Source organism: Gorilla gorilla, chromosome 17 (assembly GCF_029281585.2).
Source record: "Gorilla gorilla gorilla isolate KB3781 chromosome 17, NHGRI_mGorGor1-v2.1_pri, whole genome shotgun sequence".
In the NCBI taxonomy this organism is placed as follows: Eukaryota; Metazoa; Chordata; class Mammalia; order Primates; family Hominidae; genus Gorilla; species Gorilla gorilla.
This window is the reverse complement of record NC_073241.2, coordinates 37070244-37097156: the sequence shown is the minus strand read 5'-3', so window position 1 is coordinate 37097156 and position 26913 is coordinate 37070244. Positions and strand designations below refer to the sequence as shown.

Below are 26913 nucleotides of genomic sequence, written 5' to 3'. Positions count from 1 at the left end.
TGGTCTGATTTGTTTAATCACTTTGATTATATGAACTTAGTTTCTTATAGAAAAAAATGCTATGAGGGATAGTAATTTTGAGGAGAAATATTTTTTCTTGAAAGGCTAACACATTTAAAATATTAGAAGTCCAGGTATGGTGGCTCATACCTGTAATCCCAGCTCTTTAGGAGACTGAGGTGGGAGCATCACTTGACGCCAGGAGCTCAAGACCAGACTGGGCAACATAGCAAGATCCCATGTCTAAAAAAAAAATAAAAATAAAAAATAAAATATTAGAAGTTCAATTTCTATATTTTCTGGGGATTTTGAGGATATTAAATTCATATAAGCACTTATCAGCCATTCAGGACAAAGTTCCTTTATTGTAAGAAACTTTGTAATCTAATTTATTAATACATTGTTGATATAAGAAAAGATTTCACACACGAGGAGAGGTAAAGGCTTTTCTCGGTTGGAGGCTCACAGACCCACTGAGTGCATGTAGCTTCTGTCATACATCCTCAGCCACAGGCCACAGCCAACCCAGAAGCACCACTCACGGGTCCAGATCCTAAAACCTGTTCTCTTTTCCAGGGGGCGCAGCACATCCTTCTGATGGAGTTGAGCTCACAGGAGGACAGGAAGGAAAGAATAAGCCAGATTTTCTGTCCTCTCTTAGTGGAGAATGGACCCCTCCTGCCCCAATAGGGACAGATCCCGCCAGGGCAGACCTGCAAACCTGGCTGTCAGTCATTGCTGAGAGGACTTGCACATTGGATAGGGCCAAACCAGAACCAGAACCGAAGCAGGCCCCAAACCAGGAAGGAACACAGCAACACATGGTCAGGAATAAAGCAGCGTGGGGAGTCAGTGCGGGGAAAGGGCTTGTGCCATGTGGGGCCCGCCGTGGGCCGAGACTGAGTGTGTCTGCAGCAGGTTCAGCAGCCTCGAGGCTCGTTGGCAGGTGGAGTTCTGTGGCTTTGCTGGGTGATGCAAAGGCATCTTGGATGCAGAGGCATCTTGGCGGGACCCCCAAAACCTTCAAACGAATTTGCAAAAAGATGAAAACATAACTTTCTACAAATATAGAGTGAACACGTGTCCTAGATTTAGTGAGCTCGTTAGTGAAGAGCCAGAAGGAGGCTGCAGCTCGTGCCCATGTTCCTCGTCTGAAATATCTTTCTGGTGGGCTGAGCTGCATTTGAGAGTTTACACAAGAAGTCACACTGACCATTCCTACAAGGTGGCAGAACATTCCGGAACTTCTTGACCACGTTCTCCACATGGGCCTGTGACAATGAAACAGCGAAAGAACGGACACAACTAGCTCCATTTTTGTTGAAGGGGCCTCTACCCACTCCTGCACGTAGGCTAGGATAATTTTAGAGCACTGAGATAAAACACAAAAACAGTAATCATGTCGTTTTTGAAACTAACTCTGGGATTAAAAGGGAAGTATGTAAACAGCTAACTATGTTTTGTTAAGGATTTATAGAAACAGGGAGGTTTAGCTACTGTCACATGAGAGACCATTATGCATGGACAAAGAAGTTTTACAAACTTCCCCCAGACCCTTGTTGGCGCCCAGACAATTGCGGTTGTCAGCCGCCTCCTTTCCCTCTCACAGAGAAGACGAGGCAAAGCCCGCATGATTCCGAGATGGATCTCTGGGACGTTAGTTTCCATGTCTTCTCAGTTTGCTGACTGTCTGAGATAAAGTCGCCTTCCTTGCCCCAACTCCGTGTCTCTTGACTTATTGGCTGCCGTGTGGCCGGCAGAGCAAGTTTGGACTCAGTCACGGCCTCTCCATGCACCTGACCTCAGTTAGAAGTGAAAGGGTTCCACCGTCCCTCATGGCTGCCCCTGCAGGAACAGCACGTGGAGGAACCAGGTGGCTTTGGATCCTGCTCTCTGAAGCCCGCGTGGATTCTGAGGGTCCATTTGGAAGAGGATGCAAAGACTGCGTTGTCCGTGGTATTTCCCATTTTCAGGGATATGAGGCCATCATCCAACAGAAGCACATACAGTCAGCCTCTGTCAGTGGAAAAGAGCCACAGTGAAGCGTGAAGCCTGCCCTGCTTTTTCACAGACAAATGTTAAGAACCCAATAAAGATCCTCTAAGTCTAAGTATTTGTAAGATGGGAAGTGCTCTCAAAACCTAAGGCTGAGGTCCATGGAGCTGGGAGAGAGGGGGCAGGTAGACCCAAGCAACTGGAAAATGGGAAAACGTCACTGTACTAACATAAAAATCCAGCATGTGGATACATAGAGAAAAATAAATTTATTTATACATGAAGTAATTTTATCCTTAGAGGCTTTAGCTGAGGCGTTCCTCCTGCTGTAGGGAGAAGGGGACTTGTTTCAGATGAACAGTGTCACTCTCTAAGGGCCACCTGGGACTCAGCCTCAGCCTCAGCCGGTGTCCATGGGCACTTTGAGCCCTGGAGAGGTGGCCCCTCAGCCACCCACACTCCCACAGGCAACAGTCACAAACTTGGGACCAAAAAATAAAAAACAACTGTGTGCAGCGCCAGAGAGAGCCCTGAGGAGGCTGACCCTGGACGGAGCCCACGCCTGGAGGAAGGGGCAGCAGAGGCCAGCCGCCTGCTTTCTGTTGCTTTTCTCTAGAGGGTGGCCTCAGTCCAAGCCAAGCAGAGGGAACAAGAATCTGGACATCTGGACAAAAAGCCACAGCTTATTGCCTCGAAGAGCCAAAGAACAGAATTTGGGCAGCTCAAAAATCCAGGAAAGGAGAAAGCCAGAGAAGGGGAGTCCTACCTTCCGTGGTCACCTAAATCTCCTGACACTAATAATCAGCACAGCCCTTATACTGGTTACCATTTTAATCCTAGGCTTGACTTATGTAGGAGGCCCCAGCCGGGCTGAGAGCAAAGTTGAGCAAAATTGGTCAGTCAGCCTCCCTACTGCCATGCCTCACGAGTTTCAAAAATCACATTGTGAGCCTGAGTCAATCCTTCAAGACAGATCCTGAGTGGCTAACTGGTCCTAAATTTAAAATAGAGCCATGGAGCCATTTGCTGGAAAACCCAGATGCTTGTGTAACTTTGGGACTTTCATAGCTCTCTGCTCTTGTTCATGTTACCTGAATCAACAGCTGCCAGGAAATCCCATGTCGCCTCCTGGACCTTAACCCACAGACAGTACCTATGTTGACCAATCATGACTAAACAAGCATTGGCCAATCAAAACTAAGCAAGTGTGCATCCCTCATTTGCATAAGCAGACCAGAGTGGGAACCTGGGTGGAAACCGTCTCTACAAGACAATGCTTCTCTTTGTTTTCTTGGAGCACACCGATGTTTTGTACCAAAGGCTGTGTTTCTCCAGTTTGCGAACTGCTCACTAGAATGAAGTCTTTCTTTTTTTAAAGAAAATCTTTTTTTGTAAACTTTTTGACAACATCAACATGGCCTAGCAGCATATCATGATGTGGTGATGTTATTTATTCTGAAATTAACTATGCTGGGAGAAACTGGTTATTTGCAGAAATTGAGTATATATACACATAGTGAAATGGTTACTATAGTCAAACAAATTAACATATCCATCACCTTACATAGTTACCCATTTTTTGTGTGGCAAGAACACCTAAAATCTACTCTTTCAGCAAAAATCCCCAATACGGTGTGGTCTTATTTCTCCAGCCCTCATGCTGCTCATTAGCTCTCTGGACTGGCCTCCTCCTTATCTGCTTTGTCTCCCTTGGCGTACGTCTCCCATTTCCTCCCCAGCCCTGGGAACCGCCGTGTTATTCTCTATCTCTGTGCATTCGACTGTGAGGAAACAGGCCACAGGAGTCTGAGTGACCTGCTGGGGTTGCTGGGTGAAGATGCTAGCATTTGGACTAAGGCCCTGACAGGGCTCCCGGGCCCCAGGAGATGGGATTTTGTCCTAAGCACAGATGTTGAAAGACAGTTTCTACATCTATATTAGATGTGTAAACTATATTTTATCAAAATACAAGGGCTGCGAGAAAATTAGTCAATGGTTTGGGCTTTAGCAGGCATGTTTGGGTGGCGTGCATCTCTATGCTAAGGTGGGAGCATGTCTCTGCTCAGTGTTGGCGGTGGGACCCACGAAGGCACAATCCTCACTCCGGCGAACGCAGAGCCTGTTGTGTGTGTGACGCCTGAACACTGCGAGTGGATTTAAAGGTGTAATTGTGAAACTGAAAGTGTTACTGTAGTTCAGTGATACATGAGGCAGGACTTGCAAAACAAATGACCAGCATGAGAAACCATTTCAGGATTCCACGAGGAGTGTGAGGAAGGGGCCAGCGACTGCTAGGCTGTGTGAGGTGGGCACAGGCATGCTTCACAGATTCTCACCTACGGGCAGTGCCTGGGACATGCGTTTCTCTATGCTGTGAGCTCAGCAGCACAGTCTCCACACTAGGGAATGGATCACTTAGCAAAATGTACAGATTTTTTTTTGACTAGGCCATATTTATAGTGGCTTTAAAAAATCATGTACACATCTTATACCTTTAATTAATGTAAAGGCGTCACATACATATTTAATACATGTGTTTAGTATTTACTGTGTGGTTATGTTTTCTCAACAACAGACATCCATATGTTGCTATTTCTAGCAGATCTGCGGGGCTCGCGTCTTCATTGCTGCATAGGTCGTTTGTCATGCATGCAGCTTTCACCTTTTGTGTTGACGGACAAACTCAATCTGTACCACCATTAAAGAGCAGACCATTTTGTTTTTGTGGTTGCATGTTCTCATGGAGTTCTAAATTTCTTGTAAAGAATATGATGTTTAAAATTTTATTATTATTATATTTTGACAGTCTCGCTCTGTCGCCTAGGCTGGAGTGCAGTGGCACAATCACTGTTCACTGCAGCCTCCACCTCCCAGGCTCAAGCAATCCTCCCACCTCAGCCTCTAGAATAGGTGGGACCACAGGCATGCCACTCCATGCCTGGCTAATTCTTTTATATTTTGTAGAGACGGGGTCTCCCTATATTGCCCAGGCTGGTCTCAAACTCCTGGGCTCAAGTGATCGAGACTTCCAAAATGCTGGGATTACAGGCATGAGCCACTGCACCCAGATGATATGTTCAATTTTATCATATTTTAAAAAGTTTCTTCCTAAATGAATTTAATTTGAAGTAGGACAAAGAGAATTGAGTCTACATGAGCTATTTTCTGTGTTCTCCTTTGTTTAGAGTTTCATAATTATCTCCCTGATGGAATACGTAAATAATACTGACCTTATTATCACATTGTAATTCTTCAGCTTTCATTGTTAATTGCATTTGTCAGTGCCTTCAGTATATGAGACTATTGATCAAGCCATATAGGACATATAAATATGACTAAAGCTTCCAATGGTTTGTGAATGTTATGGACAGAGGTTTGTTTCCAGGTTGAGATTATCTGTTGTCTGTCCCGGCAACCATGGGGTTGATTCGAACAGAAAGAACTTAGCCTGAGGCCTGTTCCAGGGGCCCAGGGTGGGTGGCCCACGGTGAGGGGGCTACGGAGAGCCTGCGTGCCCTGCCCGGCACCTCGCACCCTCTGGGGTCCCAGCAGGCCCTCACCCCCTCAGAGGCACATCTTCCATTCGGTTCTCTTATCAGGCCTATTTCCAAAAAATTTTCTGAGACACTTTACAGTATTAAGACATATAGGAAAAAGGGCTCTCAGACAAAAATAGTCCAGAGACTTTTTGGAAAAAAGAAATGTAATTATTCCAGCCCCCTGGCATGTGGTCATTATTGCTTTTCTGCAGCAGGGGGGAGTGGTTATTTGTTTGTTTGACAGCTTCATTAAGATGTAACTGATATACAGTCAACCTTTGCACAACACAGGTTTGAACGGCCAGGTCCAACTGACATGTGGATTTTCATTGGCCTCTGCCACCTCTGAGACAGCAAGACCAACCCCTCCTCTTCCTCCTCCTCCTCCTCAGCCCACTCAATGTGAAGATGAAGAGGATGAAGACCTTTATGATGGTCCACTTCCATTTAGTGAATAGTAAATGTATTTTCTCTTCCTTATGATTTTTGAATAACATCTTCTCTCTAGCTCACTTTATTGTGAGAATACACTATATAATCTATATGACATACAGAATGTTCATTGACTGTTTATGTTACAGGTAAGTCTCCTTGGTAACAGTCAGCTATGAGTAGTTACATTCTGGAGGACTCAAAAGTTATACTCAGATTTTCGACCACGTGGGAGGTTGGCGTCCCTAACCCCCACATTGTTCAAGGGTCAAGTGTACAATTAACTGCACATATGTAAGGTATGCAATTTGATGAGTTCTGACATTTGTATACACCAGTGAAACCATCACCACAATCAAGATAACGAACACAAACCACAATTACTCATGGCCATTACTACCAGATCACTCTTGCAGGAATACAGACGAGAGAATGATTAAAGCCAAGTCACAGTGAGTTTCTATTTCATACCCACCAGGATGGCTGTAATAATAATAAAAAAAAAAGCCAGATAATAACAAGTGTTGGTGAGGATGCGGAGAAATTAGAACCCTCGTACACTGCTGATAGGAATGTAAAACGGTGCAGCTGATTTGGAAAACAGTCTAGCAGCTCCTCCGAAAGTTAAAGGTGGAGTTACCATATGACCCAGCAATTTCTTTCCTGGAGAACTGAAAACATATGTCCACATAAAAACTCATACTCGAATGTTCACAGCAGCATTATCCATGATAGCCAAAAAGTAGAACAACCCAAATGTCCATCAGCTGATGAATGGATAAACAAAATGCAGTGCATCCATATTGTGGCATATTCAGCCACAGGCAGGAATAAAGGGCTGCCACGTGCTGCCACACAGACGGACCTTGAGAGCCTTGTGCTTGAGTCAATAAGCCAAAGTCCGCATGTTATATGTCCCCACTTCTGTGAAATGTCTGCAATAGACAAATCCAGAGAGAGTAAATTCGAGGTTGCCTAGGGTGGGGGTTGGGGAGGGTGGTGAGTAGGGGAGGTAGGTAAAGGGCACAGGATTTCTTTTTGGGGTGAGATGACATATTCTGAAACCGAGTGTGGTGCTGGTTGCACAGCTCTGTGATACAGTAAAAACAATCAAATTACATGCTTTAAATGCGTGAATTGTGTGGCATGTGAATTATAGCTCGTTAAAGCTGTTCTTTACAAAAGAGGTGCTAATGACCGATCACACCAATGAGTCTCCATGGTTGCTCTGCGAAGCCCTCTGTGCCCCATCCCATTTAGTGGCCCTAGTGATAGATGCTGCCATTTCTGTGTGAGAAAGCTTAGTGAGGTTCAGGAGCTTGTCCAACATCTTCCCATTTAGCCAGTAAGGGGCAGATCTGGTGATTAAAAAAACAAACCGAAAAAACCCTAGCTTTCTTGTGGTGTAATTGACATATAATAAACTGCACCAATTTTTTTTTTTTTTTTTTGTTTGAGATGGAGTCTAGCTCCGTCACCCAGGCTGGAGTGCAGTGGCATGATCTCAGTTCACTGCCACCTCTTTCTCCTGGGTTCAAGTGATTCTCCTGCCTCAGCCTCCCAAGTAGCTGGGATTACAGACGCCTGCCACCACGCCCAGCTAATTTTTATATTTTTAGTACAGATGGGGTTTCACTGTGTTGGCCAGGCTGGTCTCGAACTCCTGACCTCATGATCCACCCACCTCAGCCTCCCAAAGTGCTGGGATTACAAGCGTGAGCCACCGCGCCCGGCCAAACTGCCCCAATTTAAAGAGTACAACTGCCTAAGCTTGGGCACAGGTGTACCCCTGTGAAACCATCACCATAATCAAGACAGTCAACACGTTGCAAAAGGGCCCCCAATTCACTCTGCCAAAAGGAAAAATACCAAGCTGAAAGCTGAGTCATGCAAGAAGCTGCCTTTCCTTTTATTCCTAAGCAGACAGCTACAGATAACAGGTTAAACGTCTCTGCAGGGAGCTACTCTGTGTTCACCTTCTCTTATGTAAAGTGCTGGTTTACTTAGCAGGAGACCAATACATACTTGACTATTGCCCTACCTGCTCCTTTTCTCTTGCAACACGTGGATTACCATACCCCTCCTCTTTCCCCTCCAGCCCACTTTTCCCCTTTAAATATTAAAGCCTCAAAATCATCTTTGGAAAAAGGCACAGACCACGGACTGCTTCTGGGATTCTGTCTTTTCTTCTGCCAGGCAGGTCCTTAACCTTGGCAAAATAAACTTGTAAATTGATTGAGACCTGTTTCAGATACTTTTTCATTTACAATATCCATCCCCCAGAGTTCCCTCCTGCCCAGTCCTAATCTCCAGCATCTCCCTGCCCCCCACCCTGTCCCCAAACAACTGGTGGTCTGTTTTCTCTCATTAGAGATTAGTTGGCATTTTTATATAAATGAAAACATACAGCATATTTCTTTTTTGTCTGGCTTTTAAAATTCCGTGTTGTTGTTTTGAAATTCTTCCGGGCCATACACAATATGCATGTCAATAAATCATTCTTTTTGATGACCAAGTAGTATTCCACTGTATTGATTATACCACAATTTCTCTATTCATCTATTGATGAGCGTTTGGGTTGTCTACAGTTTGGGACTCTTACAAATATAGCTGCTATGAACAGTTGTGTACAAGTCTAAATGGATAAGCAGTCGTCCCCTCTTATCCATGGGGGATGCCTTCCAAGATGCCCCCCACAGTGGGTGGCTGAAACCTCCAGTAGTACTAAAGCTGACTGCCGTCCACTGGGACATGTCTCCACTCAGGACTTCCATCCACAAACTTAATGCTTTTTCCATCTTAGCCAAGCACTCACTATACACTGTGGCTGTAACTTTTGCAGTTTGAGGAGCAATAGCAAAACTAGCATGAATTTCTTTTTTCTTCTTCACAATTTCACACATAGACGCTTTGTTCTTACTGTAGAGCTCAGTGTGTGATTTTTTTCTTTCCTTATTAAGTCAAAAATGTTCACCTTTTCATTTGAAGGAAGCAATTGATGGCTTCTCTTTGGCGTATCCGAATTGCCAGCACTACTACTCTTGCACTCTGGGGCTACTCTGAAGTAAAACAAGGGTGACTTGAGCACAAGCACTGTGGTACCGTGACACAAGTCGATGTGATCCCGAGACGGCTCCTAGGTGGCGATGACGGTGCGGACATGCTGGAGAAAGGAAGGATTCACGCCCCACCTGGGACCGAGCGGGACAGGGCAAGCTGAGCGACGGTACTCAGAATGACGTGGAATTTAAGACATGAATTGTTTATTTCTGGAATTTTCCATGTAACGTTTTCAGACCACAGGTGACTGTGGGTAACTGAAAGTGCAGAAACAGAGATAAGGGGTGGCTGCTGTATGTTTCCTTTCTCCTGGGTAAATACCTGGGGGTGGAGTGGCGGGGTCATAAGATGAGTCTATCAGAACTTCTTAAGAAATAGCCAGGCTGGCTTCCAGAGTGGCTATTCCTTGTTGTAGCCCCCACAGCCGGGGGTGAGAACACAGCTAGCATTTTGAGTTCTGCTGCCCAAAAGCAAAGACCATGAGGGCTACGGTCACGTGTGTGGTGGGGCTGATATGCCACTGGTGTGCTGACCCCGCAGCTCCTGCGGCCGCTCCCCCGGACCCGCCTCCACTAGAAGCAAACAGCTGAGGCCCCACCCTCGAAGGGGATGATCCCCCTTTCTCAGGTGTCTTTCTTACGGCTTTGGTGGGAGCTGTTGCTTGTCTGTCACTGTCTACCAGAAAGTAATAAAACAAATGAGCCAGCTGCAAATGAAATGGAGTTGAAATTAGGAGTTCACTTTTAGTAGAATAATTTGTTATTTTCCATTAATGTATGCTTACGATTAGGACTTTATATTTCCACCTATAATATATTTGATCTTTAAAGGTGTTCCACACAGAGCTCCTTGATTTCCCATCTGAGCCTAGAGGGGGACACAGGAAACCACTGGCAGCTTCTGGGGCAGGGAGTGAGCTGGGGACGAGGAGATTGCCTCTCTGCCCTTGTTGTGATCATAGAACAGAGACCACATGCATGTAGGTGCTTGAAATAAAGAGACAAATACTGCCGGGCACAGTGGCTCAGGCCTGTAATCCCAGCACTTTGGGAGGCCGAGGCGAGTGGATTACCTGAGATCAGGTGTTCGAGACCAGCCTGGTCAACATGGCGAAACCCCATCTCTACTAAAAATACAAAAATTAGCCACATGTGGTGGTGGGTGCCTGTAATCCCAGCTACTTGGGAGCCTGAGGCAGGAGAATGGCTTGAACCTGGGAGGCGGAGGTTGCAGTGAGCTGAGATTGTGCCACTTCACTCCAGCCTGGGCGACAGAGTGAGAGACTCCATCTCAAAAAAAGAGAGACAAATACAACTTCTGTTGTCATCCTTTATTGGGGAAGCAGATGGTAAAAAATGAAAATGAATAGAGGTAGGCGCACATGACATTAGTTGCTGTGTAAAAGGAATAGGAAAGACAGATGAAAATTAGAGGAATCAGACAGGATGCTATTAAAATTAGGGTGACCATGTAATATATTTTTTTAACCAGGATACTTTTTTAAAAACTTTTAATTTTGAGATAATTGTAGATTTGCACACTGTTGCAAGAATTAACACAGACAGAATTCCATATGCCCTCACCCACTTTCCCCAGCAGAAATATTTTGCATAACTCATCTGCTACCACAACCAGATAACGCATTGATGCACTCCCAACCCCGCTCAGAGCTTACCAGTTTCACATCAAACCGTGATGATTTTGAGAGTGTAAGAGAATTATAATTTTTCCCAGATGACAGATGTGAACTATGACTGCCCATGGTCTCCCATGCTTTTTCTAGGAGCCTACAGAACCTGTTCAGGGAGATAGAAAGAAAAAGGGGACACAGACGGTTCCTGCCATGAGGACTTTCTGTCTACCGGAGGCATACCTCAGAATTCAGACAATCCTATGCAAAGGGGAATGTGTGAAGTGAATAACAGAGTAATAGGATGCAGACAGCATTAACCTCCACTTGAGAGGCTGGGGAAAGTGTCATGTTGGACAAGACAGCTGAGTTTGTCCTTGACCCCTGGGTGGCTGCCTCTTGCAGTTCCTGGCGTAGGTTAGTGGTTAGGAGCCAAACTGTCCAGGCTGAAATCTTGCCTCTCTCCTCACTGCCTGTGTAACTGTGGGCAAGGCGCTTGACCTCTGAGCCTCCATTTCTCCTCTGTAAGAATGAAGGAGTAACAGCGCCTAGCTCGTGGAGGGTGGGGAGGGCTGCCCGAAACACACACACACAGCTCAGAACGCATGCAGCCCTGAGGGCATGCGGATAAATGGCTACTTTGCTATCACCCACAGGCAGAAGATGCTTAATATGCATTCGTTGACTGGGCATGAAAGTGGAGAACCTGGCTAGCCATCGGGTGGGAGTGAATGGAATATTTAACTTGGGGTTGAGTTGGGCCTACAGAGAAGAGAGGTTGGGTGCATCGCGTGGAGCTGGGGATAAAGGCTGTGGCTGGAGGGTTATTCTTGAGGACGGGACAGTGTGAACCTCCAGGATTCAGGTGGCCAAGTCAAGTCAGGTGAGAAGAGGATGCAAGACGGGGCAACAGGCTCTACTCTCCTGGGAGTTAGGAAGGTCCTGCAAGAGCTGATACTGCCCAGGTGGGTTTTTTGGGAAGCGGCTCTGGAACTGACGCTGGTGCTCAGCAAGGGGAAGAGCAGTGTGGGCCGGGGAGGCTGGGCCACCTGCCATCTCCATGGTGGCCTCCGCCCATCCCTGCAGAATGCTGTGGGGTGGATGGCCTTTGGAATTGTCCTGGATGTGGTGAGGGGGCCTGGCCCTCACACTGCCAAGATGACAGACGGCTGGATGGGGGCTGCGCCTGGAAGGAGGGGTGATGGGGGTGTGAGGCCCTCTCTCCTGAGGGCAAGCCTGGTGTGCACTGAACATCTTTCACAAGGGAATGTGGCTGACTGCTGCGGGGTCTCCAGGAGGGGTGAAGGCAGAAGGGCCTGGCAGTGAGGAGCATGAGGACCTAGGAGCAATTGGCCATGGGGTTTAGGGATCTAAGCCTTTGGTGATGCCAGGGAGGCGGGGAGCGAGGGAGGACATTTCCTTGTCAGTACACGAGGTGAGGAGGTGGAGGCAGAACCGTGAAGGACTTGCGGCAAGGAGCCACGTGGCCCAAGGAGGCCTGGCTGGTGGAGTAAGAATTGATGAGAGGGCTTGCTAGGACTGGGACACAAGGCAGCGCTGCCCTCACTGGGGGGGTGAGACTTCTGCCCTGAGGCTTCTCTGTGCAGCCGGAAGGTGCACCCAGGCCTGCACTTCCTGGAGCTGCTGCCTCTCCCTGCAGGTTAGGTGCCTGGGCTCCGTGCCATGCTGGTGAGATCCTTGGCATTGGGAATGTAGTTTGTGCTGGAGCTGGATTCTGAGCAGCAGGAACTGGGCCTAGTCGGCTTCCCTGTTGCTTTCCAGAGCCTTCAAGGGCAGGGTGTCAGGCATCCAGGGAAAGGGAAGACACTTCCCCCGACTGGCGAGCCCACACTGCCACAGCGGAGAGCCAAGAGGGCCTTTGAGACTCAAACGGAGAGGCAAACGTGGATCCCTTACCTGCTCACTGGAGAATCCAAAGGCTTCGCTACAGCAGAAAAGCCCTGTGCGTGGCTGGGCTGAGCTTTGGTGCCACGGTCCCATGTCTGAAGCCTGGAGTGGCCACAGGGCACTTCTGATCTCCTCACAGGCCTCAGTTTCCTCATCAGTGAAACCAGCGTGGATAAGAATGGTGTTACCTGCAGAGATGTTGGGCTCAGAGATGAGCAAGGTCATGGAAGCAGAGCATTAGCCCCTAGGATGTTGGGCGCGTGTTTGCTGCTGTTACAACAGCTGCGGGTAGGTGAACCCATTTGTGTAAAGTTCAGCTGGAATTGAGCAACTCTGTTTTGGTCATGATCAGCAATCCTGCTCCAAAACACATGGCTCCCACCTGGGTACCTCCCCTCCCTTCCTCTGGCACTGAGGGCTGCCAAGGTCAGGGGTTTCAGAAGGTGGCAGGGAGAATCAGCAGAGCCTCCACTGCCGTCAGCCAGCACCGCCCTGCATCCAAACGACACAAGCAGTGGTAAGGCCTCCTGGGTGGGTCAGCTGGCAAGGAGCCCTGCCCTTGCTGTGGGCTCTGGGGGCGGCCACAGCCACTCTACAGCAGCCACATGCGGGCATCCTCTGGCTGTGGAGCAGCCGCTGGCCCATGGCCGAATGTGCACTCGGCTGTGTCTCAGGGGACAGCCTGGCCAGGCGGAGTCCAGGTCAGTGGAGGAGACAGGCTTCTGTCAGCCAGCCCAGGCCCAGGGAGAGTAAGGCATGGACAGGTGGCTAGCAGCCCCTACAGCAAGAGGCCAGGATGGTCCCCCTGTGCACAGGAGTAGCCTCTCTGAGGTCAGTTTTAAGCCACATATTCCCAAAAACAAGGCTGAAGGAGCCCCTCTGGGAGGCGGAGGCTCTCCCCTTATACCTAGGGGTCCTGGGCCCACCCCATCCCATCTGTGCCTGGCATCGTCCCCTCCTTGGAAGCTGCTATTCCCTGATTTGTCTCCCTTTGCCCTGGTGGCTCCTTTAGAGCTGGGTCACCTTTATTTTTGTATCCACAAGGCCTGCCACAGGTAGGGGTTAATAAGTCCACCTGGCTGTCCACCAGTGCCTTGGGCAGTGCTGGCCCAGGATGATCGCACCTCGCTGAGACCCTCCCGACAGCTCTGGGGCCCGACAGCTCAGCAAGTGTGCTTCAGGCTCTGCCCAGGGCCACGGTCGGGCTCAGGATGCAAAGACCTGTCCTCAGGAAGCCCCAGACTCACAGGAAGGTGTGAGGTGAAAACACCTTAGGTTTCCACAGGGACTTCATCCCAAAGATTGCCCTCGCATAAACTCTCCCACATTCAGCACCCAGGGGATGCTGCCAGATCAGTCATTCTCACCTCCACTGCAGGCCAAGGGCCCAGAGCTGCTGGACCATGGGTCAGAGGCGAGCAGCGCCTGGAAGCCACACCCCTCTCTCCTCCCCAGCACACCCCCAACTACGACACAGTGCCCCCCATGCCCCGGAAACCTGATGCATCTTTTCAAATGCCTGAAAGGCTCACCTTGCTCCCAGGGGAAAACTGTGAGCCAGGTACACTCTGGCAGGGAGAAAATAAATCCTTCTGAACTTTGGTGCCCTTATTTGTCGATCACAACTCTCATGTGTGCCTGTGGGTTTAAATGATGCCACTGTAAAAAACCCATTGCATATTTACTGATTGGTGTGGGAGGCACTGCGCAGGGAAGCCTGGCTCCTGGAGGCTGACTGTGGAATTACTGTGGAAGGAACTGGAGTTAATAGTTCTTACCTGTGACTTTTAAACAAAGGCCATCAGAGAAAGGGGAGAAAGGGAAGAAAGAGATTTCATGGAATAAAAAAGCAATACTATTTTCCAAGTCATGCTGTTAGCTAAGAAAGTTCTGTTTTCTATAACGTAACTCTTCATAACATGCAGGTATAAGGATGACATGCCAAATATAAATACCATGATGAAAATGAGATATTCCTCCATATGCATGCATTACATTTTGTGAATTGTATAGTATGTGTTTTCTTCTTTGTATTTATAGTTCTGCAATAATTATTACCTCACTAAAGGATGTGAATGACATAAAAGTTGTAACTTGATTCCTAATTTTTTTCAGCTTACTTCTTGTATTTAGGAGAAATGTTTCTGTGTTTTGCCACTGAGGCGTCCTCTAGAAATGAACTGCCCTTCTCGCTCCCCAGAGGAGACTGCGTCCTGCCCAGCCAGATCACCGGGCCACTGTGGTCCCTTTGTGCAAGGGCCCTGGGCCCAGAGCCCTGCAGGAGTCTGAGAAGCTGTGCATGCCATAGACAAGGCTTGGAGGGAAAAGAGCTAGGAAAATGTTTTAGGCTCATTTTAGTTTCAAAATTAAGTTTTGAGATTCTTTTAACTAGCAGACATTTCACTTAAATTTCATGTTAACAATGTTTTAGGACTCGATTCTAAAGCTACACAGGTACAAATACCAAGTAACTCAGGCACATGGTTATTCATCGTGGCTTCATTTGTAAACGCAAAAACTCTTTGTGAGCAGGGGTCTGGCTGGGTGAACCACAGTCTGCCCACAGTGGGGCCGAGACCCCGAGGTGGGCCAGGGACTGCTATGCAAGGACGAAAAGGGAGAGCTCAAGAGAAATCAAGATGCAGAAGTGTGTGTATTCGATGCTCACTTTTGCTAAGAAAGGAAGAGAAACATGAGTATGTTCTAGCAACTTGCTTGTATTCATAAAAAGAAACACTGGAGGATAAACCAAAATCTGCCCGAGAGGGAAGGGACAGAGTGAAGAGGACAAGGATGTGAGATGGAGGCTTCTTTCAATAGAGCGTGCAATAGGATTATGACTTTGGGGTCAGCTAAGTACCATATATATTTTTAAAATACAAAAAGCAAGAACAACTCCTAAAAATTAAAAAGAAACTGAAATGAATGAACCTGTGTGGTTGTTGACATATGCACCCAGAGAAAATGGTTATTTTAAGAGACTTTAGAACACAGTATTTACACTACCCATCCTTAACGGAAATCTTCTAGACAGCAGCAGACCTGCAAAGAGATAGAACTTTAACCTCATTCAGTAGTCTTGTCATTCATAGGAACATGGGATTGCTAACTGCTAAACCATTGCATATATAATAGATAAACCATTTTAGATATAAAACATATAATATAAATGCATGGGTACGTGTGTATTTTATATGTGTATTAAATGTATTCACAATTTTTACATATATATCTTGATAAAGCAAATAAATTAGGTTACAGTTCTTATCAAATAAGATTTTTAGAAGATAAAATATTATGATGCAAAGGTGAAATCCAAGTATTAGGTAAAGTCCTTTTGAAGTTAAATTTAAATCAGAAGTATTAGCTTCACTCATGATTTTGAAAAATTCATATTTCCAGCTCCATCTACTAAAAATGTCTGCAAGGAAATGTAACTCATTGACAATGGCCCCCCTAGAAAAAAATAGATATATGTACAAGTGTAGATATAACTGCTGTGTATCTATGATTTGGGGAATTATTTCAATGTTAATCTTGTTATATTAAACAATGTAATTAACAAAATAAAAACCAGAAACTTATATTCAAGTTATGATGTCATGTCTATAATATACAAATTGAACTGAATATCTGTAATTATTGTAGGTTAGTCAATATGAATAATTCAATCCTCAACATACATTGCATTTTATTTTTCATAATGATTAATGTAATTAATTATCAAATTTCAACGTTGTTTTTGTTGCATGGGTGGAGACTTTTACCACAATACTCTGTATTGCATCTGTAGAAGAGTGCAAGTTAATTATTTAAATAATCTCTTCACTGGGCATGATTTAATATATGTATGTAAGCATGTACACATGTATTTTCCTAGAAAGAATGATTAGAAATCTTGCTGACTCTAGAAATTTCATAGTCTGCTCAGAGAAAGTAATTTATTGACTTCAGTAGAAAATATGCAGCAGCAATTTCTTCTTCTTTTCCTTCTTTTCTTTTTTTGAGATGGAGTCTTGCTCTGTTGCCAGGCTGGAGTGCAGTGGCACAATCTCGGCTCACTGCAACCTCCGCCTCCTGGGTTCAAGTGGTTCTCCTGCCTCAACCTCCTGAGTAGCTGGGACTACAGGCACCTGCCACCACACCTAGCTAATTTTTTAATTTTTAGTAGAGACGGGGTTTCACCATGTTGGCCAGGATGGTCTTGATCTCTTGAGCTCGTGATCCACCCACTTCAGCCTCCCAAAGTGCTGGGATTACAGGTGTGAGCCACCGCACCCAGCCCAACAATGTTTAATTATTAGATAAAATAAAACCAGAAAGTAGACATTATAGTAATGAAAATGAAAAAGAATATCAAGATGATAGAGTTGATAAACAGCTAGAAAGCCGTCACCTCACAATTTAAAAGTAAATTCCAGATGGATTGAAAATTTTAGTGTAAAAAATAAAACTATAATATTAGAAGAAATTTTAGGGGAGTATTTCTGTAACTTTGGATGGGAGAGAGGCGCCTAAGCAGGAAAGGAAATCAAGAAGCTATCAAGGAAAAGACAGGCATTTTTTTATTTGGTAAAATATGCACAACACAAAATTTGCGATTTCTAAGCGTGTTTAAGTGTACAGTTCCGTGGCGGTAAGTACCATCACACAGCTGTGCAACCATCACCACTGGCCACCCCCGTAACATTTCCATATTCTCAGCACACAATGTTTGCATACTGCACAGCAAAAGATGTCAAAAGGAAAGGCAGGAGATACTATGTTGAGTAAAAACTTTAGCAACACTTGGTATTTCTGGCACACGAAGCTCTCCTATTATTTGGTAAAAGACATTCCAAAACAAAAATGGATAAAATAGCATGAATAGGCATTTCATGTACACAGAAATCTAGATGGCTAATAGATATCTGAAAATTGGTTGATGAAATGCAAATTAAAGCAATAAGAAAATACCATTTTAACCCATCAAACTGAAAAAAATTAAAATGAGTCTTCATCGTTATATTACTGGTAAGTATGAATAAATTGCTGAAAATTGATGTGGGGAATAAAATTAAAGCAATAATGTGATATCATTTTTCTTATAAAACCAACAAAAATTAAAATGAGTGAAACATCCTTGCATTATTTGTAGGAATGTGAGCTGCTAAAACTTTTGGAGAATGTAATCTAAAAATATCTGTTAAAACTTGAAATCCAGCCAGGCTTGGTGGCTCACACCTGTAATCCTGGCTACTTGGGAGGCTGAGGTGGGAGGGTTGTTGGAGCTCAGCAGGTTGAGGCTGCAGTGAGCTGTGATGGCACCACTGCACTCCAGCCTGGGCAACAGAGCAAGACCCTATCTCAAAAAAAAAAAAAAACCACAAACAAACCAAAACACAAAATTAAAATCATTTGACCCAGCAATCAACCTTTAAGAGTCTATCCTATAAAAATGAGAGAATCAGTGGCGTGTGTGTGTGTGTGCGCGTGCGCACGGGTGTGTGTGTGTGTGTATGAAAGTTTATTGCAGCATTGTTGCAGTGGCAAAAAAAAACCCAAATGACCTAATGTCCACCAATAGGGCTGTACAAGCTAGGATATACTACTTTATCCAAAGGAAATAAGCCAAATAGCTCAAAAAAATAAATGGCCTAAAACAGTTTTCCTTGCAAGACTGCAGAAGAGCTGCACAAATTGCCCTTGGGAGGCCAGGCAGAGGGTCTCTCCCGGGATGCGTGTTCACTCTTGCCACAGCTGGAGGAAGCAGGCCCTAAGGCTTGCACTGCAAAGTGATGAGAATGAAGCCCTGGTTATGCTAGACTTCAAGGCATGCATGCTCGGAAGGGTAACAGGATATTGATGAACAGTGAAAAATCTCTGCTACAAAGGGAATGGTTGGATAAATTGTAGTTCTAACTATGGAATATTATGTATTCCTAACAAAATGAGTTAGACTCATGCTGGGAAGATTGCTCGTGGTCTAGTAAGTGATTAGCAAGTGGCAGAGTGAGATGCATACAATTATCCCACTGAAAACAACAGCCAACAAACATCTGCCTGTACAAGCGTTTCAATTTGTATGAACGTGTGTGGAGGGACACATTGGGTACATCAGGGAAGGGGAATTGAATGAGGGCTGGGGATATTGCATTAACTTTAAAAATGTATATCTTTGGGTAGTCTCACTTGTTAACATGAGCATGCTTGATTTTCCTAATTTCAAAGGAAAGTTATGTAAAAAAGGTAAACATTATTAAATAAAAAAACCTTTAGTTTTTCTAGTTGAGGATCTCTTTACCCCAAGACGATTCCAAGTAATAAAAAGCAAACATTATTTCACAATGTGTCTGTGTGTATTTCTAAAGTCTGCTGGAATAATATCTATGTCTCCCGTGCTCATTTGCAATGTGAACTTGCCGCTTTCTCATGGAGAGGTGGAGTCTATCTCTCCACCCCCTAGAATGTGGCAGGGGGTCACATTCCAGGGTGATGCTGGGCCAGTGCCAGGCGGAGCCCTTCACTGGCCTGAAGCCCGGTGCCAGGAGAAAGGAGTGCAAATATCCTGAGAAGGCCCTGCAGCGAGAAGCCCAAGGCCTGTGGGGAAGCCCCAGAGGATAAGCTGCCTTGAAGGGAGGGAGGCTGAGGAGCCCACGGTGCCGAAAAGTGAGGGAAGAAACCATCTCACAACTAGATCCTGGCGCCCTCACCCTCGCTGGTGCCACGTGCATCAGAGACCAACTGCCCCGCTCAGACTTCCCAAATTCTTGACCCACAAAAATGTGCACATATAAAGTGGTTTTTTAAAAAAAATAAAATCTCATTTTATTAATAAAATTAATAAGTTGATTAACCTAGTTATAGGGCAATTTTTTATGCAGCAAAGCACATAACAACCACCTGGTTTCTACAGGGAAAAAAGTCTCCTCTACATTTCTTTACATAATTTATTTTTTATATTACATGTTAACATATTTTGTCTTTTTTTTTTTTTTTTTTTTTGAGACGGACTCCTTTTTCTTGGCACCCAGGCTGGAGTGCAGTGGTGCGATCTGAACTCACTGCAACCTCTGCCTCCCCAGTTCAAGTGATTCTCCTGCCTCAGCCTCCTGAGTTGCTGAGATTACAGGTGCTCACCACCATGCCTGGCAGTGGTGCGATCTCAGCTTGCTGCAATGTCTGCCTCCCCGGTTCAAGAGATTCTCTTGCCTCAGCCTCTTGAGTAGCTGAGATTACAGGTGCCCGCCACCATGCCCAGCTAATTTTTAGTAGAGATGGGGTTCCACCATGTTGGCCAGGCTGGTCTTGAACTCCTGACCTCAGGTGATCCACCCGCCTCAGCCTCCCAAAGTGCCGGGATTACAGGCATGAGCCACTGTGCCCAGCCTGTCTTTTTTTTTTTTTTTTTTTTAAACCAGAGATCTTTCTCCTTTCACTTACAGGATCAAAAAAGCAAATTAAAATAGGAGGTAAAAGAAAAAGCATTAAGTTTTATGTAAAAGGTATTATAATATTGGTATTTGTTTGGGAAAAACACCTATAACCAGAGACACCAAACTTTTTTTTTTCCAAATAAGCTACATTGCCCGTTATTTTAGTAAGTAGTACACTGTAATTGTTATGTGTTTTTTATTATTCTTTTACATGTCTTAAAATTTTCCCAGCAAAGCCTTACTAGTATTGCTGAAGAGACACTTTTTCTGCTTACTTGGGAAAGTTTGCTCTCTGAATTAAAAAATAAACAAAAGAGTGAAAGCTCTGTTATCCTTTTCTCTCTTTCCTCTCCTCTGTATCCTTACCCCTCCCTCATTCTGCTTTCTTCCTGCCCTCTTCTGCTTTTCCCCACAATCCATCAGAGTACTTCTGCATGAACAACAGGATCTGACTCCAGGTCTCCCAGGAAGGAAGGGTGCTTGTAGGCACATGTGCTCAATGGCAGGGTAAGAACAAGGGCTGGAACCCAAGCAGGTGCTATGTGTTCTCTGGAGGGAGGGCACATAGCATACCGACTCCAGCTTGGGCATCCCTTTGGGTGAATTTGACTTCCGGTAATTCCCACTTCTTTAAACCACTCTCTTAAGCCCTGCAGAACATCTCAGTGGCCCAGCCTACTTACAAGTTGTCCCCTGTTGAATGGGGTAGGAGGAGATCTCTAGCAGGAGGCACAAGGGAAGATGGTCCAACATGGAGATGGGGTGGCTGGTAGGAAAGGTTTGCATACTGCACACAAATGGCCACTACAAATTTAATTTCATCAAAGTTATGCTTTAAAAATGCAACAAAAATTCAAGATCAAAATACCCTAAGACACAGAAATCCCATTCTAATGCAGACACTAAGAAAAACTCTCACACCTGTGTACAAAGAGACAGGTACAAGGATGTTCATTGCAGTAACGTAAAAGACCAAAAATTGTAACACCTAAATGTCATCAACAGGATAAATGGTAAATGCATTGTGAAATATTCACATGGTAAAATACTATTGCCAGTTTAAATCAATGAACTTAAGCCACATGTGTCAACTTGAATGAATTTTGATAATGTAATGAGTGAAAAAGTCATACATACACTATGATTACGTTTATATAAAGTTTAAAAACCCACAAAACAATACATATGGTTTAGGAATATGTCATATGCAGCATAAGTATAAAAACATGGGTAGAAAGGAACAACTAATGTTGGAAGACAGCTTTCCCTTGTCAGCATGTCCTGCCAGTCAGTTACCGGTGTCCTTGGTTCTGAACCATCCCTTGAAGGATGTTCGTATAACCCTGGAAGATGGAGACAGTGATTCCTAATGGGGCAAGGGTCAGACATGGCCACTACCAAGGATAAAAGGCTCAGGTCCCAGAACTCAGGGCTCCTTTCTTATAATGCAACCCACTGTGTGTGTAGGTGTCATCTGACTCTCTTTGCATTGCCCTGTGGGAACTGGGGCTCAGGTTATTGGTGCAAAAATGCTGATGCTGCTGTTGCTATGGAACAAATTTTCCTTTGTTTCTGACCCAGGAGTCTCATGTCTTCTGCCAGCATCTAAGAAACAGTAATGGGCTAATTTATTAGTTTCAAAAATTAACTAGTAGGCTAAATTATTACGAATTTATTTGTAAAATTTTAGAATATTCATGGTTCTCAAAGCTACCTTCAGGGTAAGAATGATCTCTAGGAAGGAAGGGGAATAGAATAAGGGAGGGGTCAAAGGAGGGCTGCAGCATTTAATTTCTTAAGAAAAAGCCCTGGCCGGGTGCGGTGGCTCATGCCTGTTATCCCAACACCTTGGGAGGCTGAGGTGGGTGGATCATCTGAGCACAGGAAATCGAGACCAGCCTGGCTAACATGGTGAAACCCTGTCTCTACAAAAAATACAAAAAATTTAGCCAGGCATGGTGGTGTGCACCTGTAGTCCCAGCTCCTCAGGAGGCTGAGGTGGGAGGATTGCTCAAACCAGGGAGGCTGAGGCTGCCGTGAGCCAAGATCATGCCACTGCACTCCAGCCTGGGTGACAGGGTGAGACCCTGTCACACACGCACACAAAAAGAAAACGCTCTGAAACAAATATGGCAATGTGCTAGTATGTAGAGGTGTTTATCGTATTATCCTCAGTGGGTTTTTTCTTTCTTTTTTTTTCTTGCTATGTCTAAAACAATTTAAATAAAAACTGAAGGTATATATTTTAAAAAGGGAAACATCTTGGATAAATGAATACGTCATTTTTGTTGGACAGTGACTGTATCCCTGCAGAGAGGTGGGAAATCTGTTTTTCTCTAACTGCAAGCCATTTATTAACAGAAAAAAACTGAACCCAGAGCCAAAAATACACTTATTTGGGTGTATTTATCCACATCTCTTTAATATTAAAGAAAAATAATCTATTCATTTATTTGCTTTTAATCAATAAGATGAACATAAATACCTCACAATAACAAGTAAAGGAACATCTTCAGTTGTTTATGATGTCTAATGAAAGGAGAAAGGCATCATGGGAAGTAATTAGTAAAGGAAACTGAAAAATGAGGAGACGAAGAAGGAAACTGACAGAGAAAGGGAAAGAGAAGTACACAGTTTTTTTTTTTTTTCCTGGTGTCTCGCTCTGTCACCCAGGCTGGAGTGCGGTGGCAGGATCTCGGCTCACTGCAAGCTCCGCCTCCCGGGTTCACGCCATTCTCCTGCCTCAGCCTCCCAAGTAGCTGGGACTACAGGCGCCCGCCACCACGCTCGGCTAATTTGTTTGTATTTTTGGTAGAGACGGGGTTTCACCGTGTTAGCCAGGATGGTCTCTGTCTCCTGACCTCGTGATCTGCCCGCCTCGGCCTCCCAAAGTGTTGGGATTACAGGCGTGAGCCACCGCACCCGGCCAAGAAGTACATAGACATTTTTAAAAAGAGATAAGAGGAAAAAGATAAGCAGACATGGGAGACACACGGCTCCTACGTGTACAGAGAATCAGGCTGTTTGTTTACTTCACCTCCGTTGGTCTTTGGGGCTGCACGCTGCCCGCCTTTCCTACCCTTCCCCCCACCCTTCCTTGGCCTTTTTGCCGGGTCCTCCTCTGAAGCTTGAGTTCTTCAGGGTTTGAGTGGGGGTGCTCTTTTTTTAAGGGTTAATATTCATGCGGTTTATTTTTGTGTTTTTTCTTACATTTAAAATAATTTTTAATTGTGGTAAATACATGTAACATAACATTTACCTCCTTAACTATTTTTAAGGGTATAGTTGGCGGCATTAAGTATTACACATTCACATCACAGCCCTTCATCCGCAGAACTCTTTCCATCTTGCAAAACTGAAACTCTGTATCCGTTAAACACAAATTCTCCCTTTTGTCCTCACCAACCCCTGGCAATCTCCATTCCACTTTTTGTCTCTGTGAATTTGACTACTTTATAGATAACATCATATAAGTAGGATCATACGATATTTGTCTTTTTGTGATTGGCTTATTAGACTTAGCAGAATATCTTCACGTTTCATCCATATTGCAGCAGAATCACTTCCTTTTTAAGGCTGAATCATATTCTCTGGTATATTCATACAATATCTCATCTATCCATCAATCCATTGATGGACGCTTGGGCTGCTTCCACCTCTTGGCTACTGTGAATAGTGCTGCTATGAACATGAGTGTGCAAAAGCTCTTCAAGACTCTGCTTTCAGTTCTGAGTATATACCCAGACATGAGATTGCTGGATCACATGGTGATTTTATGTTTAACATTTTGAGGAAAATCATACTGTTTTCTACAGGGCCTATATGATTTTAAATTCCCAACAATGCACAAGGGTTCCAAATTCTCCACATCCTCAGTAACACTTGTTATTTTCTTTTTTTAAATAGTAGCCATACTAATAAGCGGGAAGTGGTATCTTGTCGTTTTGATTTGCATTTTCCTAATGATTAGTGACTTTGAGCATCTTTTCATGTGCTTGTTGATCATTAGTATAACTTCTTTGGAGAAATGGCTATTCAAGTCCTTTATCCATTGTTTAATCGGGTTGTTGTAATTGTCGTTTTGTTGTTGTTGTTCAGTTGTAGGAATTCTTTATATATTCTGAATACCAATCCCTTATCAGATAGATAATTTGTACATATTTTCCCTGATTCCATTGGTTGCCTTTCCACTCTGTTGTTTGTGTCCTTTCATGCACAGAAATTTTTATTTTTGATGTAGTCTAATTTGTCTATTTTTTTCTTTTGTTGCCTGTGCTTTTGATATTATAGCTAAGAAACCATTGCCAGATCCAATCTCATGAAGTTTTCTCATTTTCTTCTAAGAGTTTTATAGCTTTAGCTCTTACATTTAGATCTTTGATCCATTTTGAGTCAATTATTGTATTTGGTGTTAGGTAAGGGTCACACTTCATTGTTTTGTATGTGAATTTCTGGTTTTACCAACATCATTTGTTGAAAAGAACTGTCCTTTCTGCATGGAATGGTCTTGGCACTCTTGTTGAAATCACTTGACAATATATGTGACAGTTTATTTCAGGGATCTCTATTCTATTCCATAGGTCTATTTGTCTGTCTTTATGCCAGTCCCACACTATTTGGATTACTATAGCTTTGTAGTAGGTTTTGATGTTTCTTACATTTGATATGTTAATTTACATAATTAATTTTTGTTATATGGTTTGAGATGAGAATTAATTTACCTTTTTTTTTGTCAAATCACATTGGTAAGTGGAAACCATACATAGTGGGAGGTATTGCCCTTCAAAAATCAGTAAACATTACTAATCTGAGCTTTTCTTTGCACCCCAAAGAGACTGTTAAACCTTGAGGTGCAAACTACTCTTTCAGACTCTACACTTTAAATTGCTTTTGAGTTTTATTAACAATACCCACTACTGTAAACTTGACATTCTTGAGTTTTTGACTCTCAGTTATAGTACAAATTCATGATTCATATATACAATGTACATGCTATATATTCAAATAATTCAAGAAGGATATTTGAGAAATATATTTCCTGAGCCCTTGTGCTATATATGAATGACTACTAAGCTGCATAAAGAATTGTGCCTTTCAAATCCCTGTACTTAACTGTGACACTTCTCCTGAAACAATGCTATGAAGAAGTCTGAAGCCACCTTGATTCTTACTCCATTGTAGGTAACCTGTGTTTTGTTGACTGCATCCTTGTAGAATTTTTCTCTTTATTCTTAAAGGTAAAAATGGTGTCAGAAAAAGTCTAAATGTGGGTCTTTCCCATTAATTTTATCCGGAATGTGGTAGGTGCTTGTCACCTGTGAACCAGCTCCTGTTTCAGCTTCGGGAAGTTGTAGTTAAAACATTTTTTTCTTATTGGATCTCGTGTTTTATTCCTTCTTGATTATTCTTAGAAAACCCATACTCTCTAGGTAGATCTCCTTTTATTCCCTTCCATGTTATTTTTCATCATGTTCATCTCTGTTGTTCTCTCTATTTTTTTTTTTTTTTTCTGAGATGGAGTCTCATTCTGTTGCCCAGGCTGAAGTGTAATAGTGCAATCTTGGCTCACTGCAACCTCCGCCTCCTGGGTTCAAGAGATTCTCCTGCCTCAGCCTCCTGAATAGCTGGGATTACAAGCATGCGCCACCATATCTGACTAATTTTTGTATTTTTAGAGACAGGGTTTCCCCATGTTGGCCAGGCTGGTCTTGAACTCCTGACCTCAAGTGATCGGCCTGCCTTGACCTCCCAAAGTGCTGGGATTACAGGCATGAGCCACCCCACCCGGCCTCTACATTTTTAAAAATAAATTTGATTTGATTTTTTTTACTGAGGTGAAATTCACATAACAAACAATTTTAAAGTGAACAATTTAGTGGCTTTTAGTGCACTCACAATGTTGTGCAACCACCACTTTTATCTAGTTCCATAACATTTTCCTCATTCCAGAAGAAAGCCCTGTGCTTGCTAAGCCATTACTCTCCATCTCTCCCTCTCCCCCAGGGCCTGGCAACCATCAGGTGCTTTCTGTCTCTGTGGATTTACATGCTCTGGATGTGTCACGCAAATGGCATTATACAACATGTGACCTTTTGTGACAGGCTTTTTTCGTGTACTATAATGTTTCCAAGGTTCAACCACATTGTGGATTTAAATTACTGCTGAGAGTTACTTGATTTTGGCCTGAAAAACTTCCTTTATTATTTCTTGTAAAGTGGGTTGGCTAGCAATGAATTATTTCAGATTTTATTTCTCTGACAATGTCTTTAGTTTACCTTCAGGTTTTCAACATTTTTATTTTTATTTATTTATTTATTTACCTTCAGTTTTGAAAGATAGTTTTGCTGGATATAGGATTTTAGACTGACAGCCCCCCCCCACCACTTGCACCCTGAGCACTTTGAATATGTTTTCCATTGTCTTCTGGCTTCCATCGTTTCTGTGATAAGTCATCTATTAATCTTATTGGGGCTCCCTTGTAAGTGTTGAGTTGCTTTCCTCATGCTGCGTTCAAGATTTTCTTCTTGTCTTTGATTTTCAGCATTTCTACTACAAAATGTCTGTTTGTGGATCTCTTTGAGCTTGTCTAACTTGGAGTTTGTTGATCTTCCTCAATGTCTGGGTTAGTGTTTTTCAGCTAATTTAGGAGTTTTCAGCTAATACTTCTTTAAATATAATTTCTGCTTCTTTCTTTCCTCTTCTTCTGATACTCCCATTATACATTTGTGGTTATGCTTAATGGTCTCCCATGTTTCTCTGAAGTGTTGTTTATTTTTAATAATTACTCATTATTAATTATTTTTTCTCTTTGTTTTTGAGAGTATATAAGCTCTATCAATCTATCTTCAAGTCTGCTAATTCTTTCTTCTTCCAGGTTAGCCTCTCCAGTGAATTTTTAATTTCAGTTGTTGTGCTTTTTGACTCCAGAATTTCC

At 43.9% G+C, this 26913-nt stretch overlaps 1 protein-coding gene across 1 annotated transcript in view; it reads left to right on the top strand.

The window, feature by feature from the left end:
- Positions 1-5916, top strand: part of CEP192 (centrosomal protein 192) — a 182988-nt gene extending 177072 nt beyond the window's left edge. Inside the window, exon 46 of the mRNA XM_063699366.1 lies at positions 5826-5916. Coding sequence (XP_063555436.1) covers positions 5826-5883 — 58 coding nt within the window. The 3' untranslated portion in view covers positions 5884-5916. The remainder of the gene's footprint in view (positions 1-5825) is intronic.
- Positions 5917-26913: the final 20997 nt, after the last annotated feature.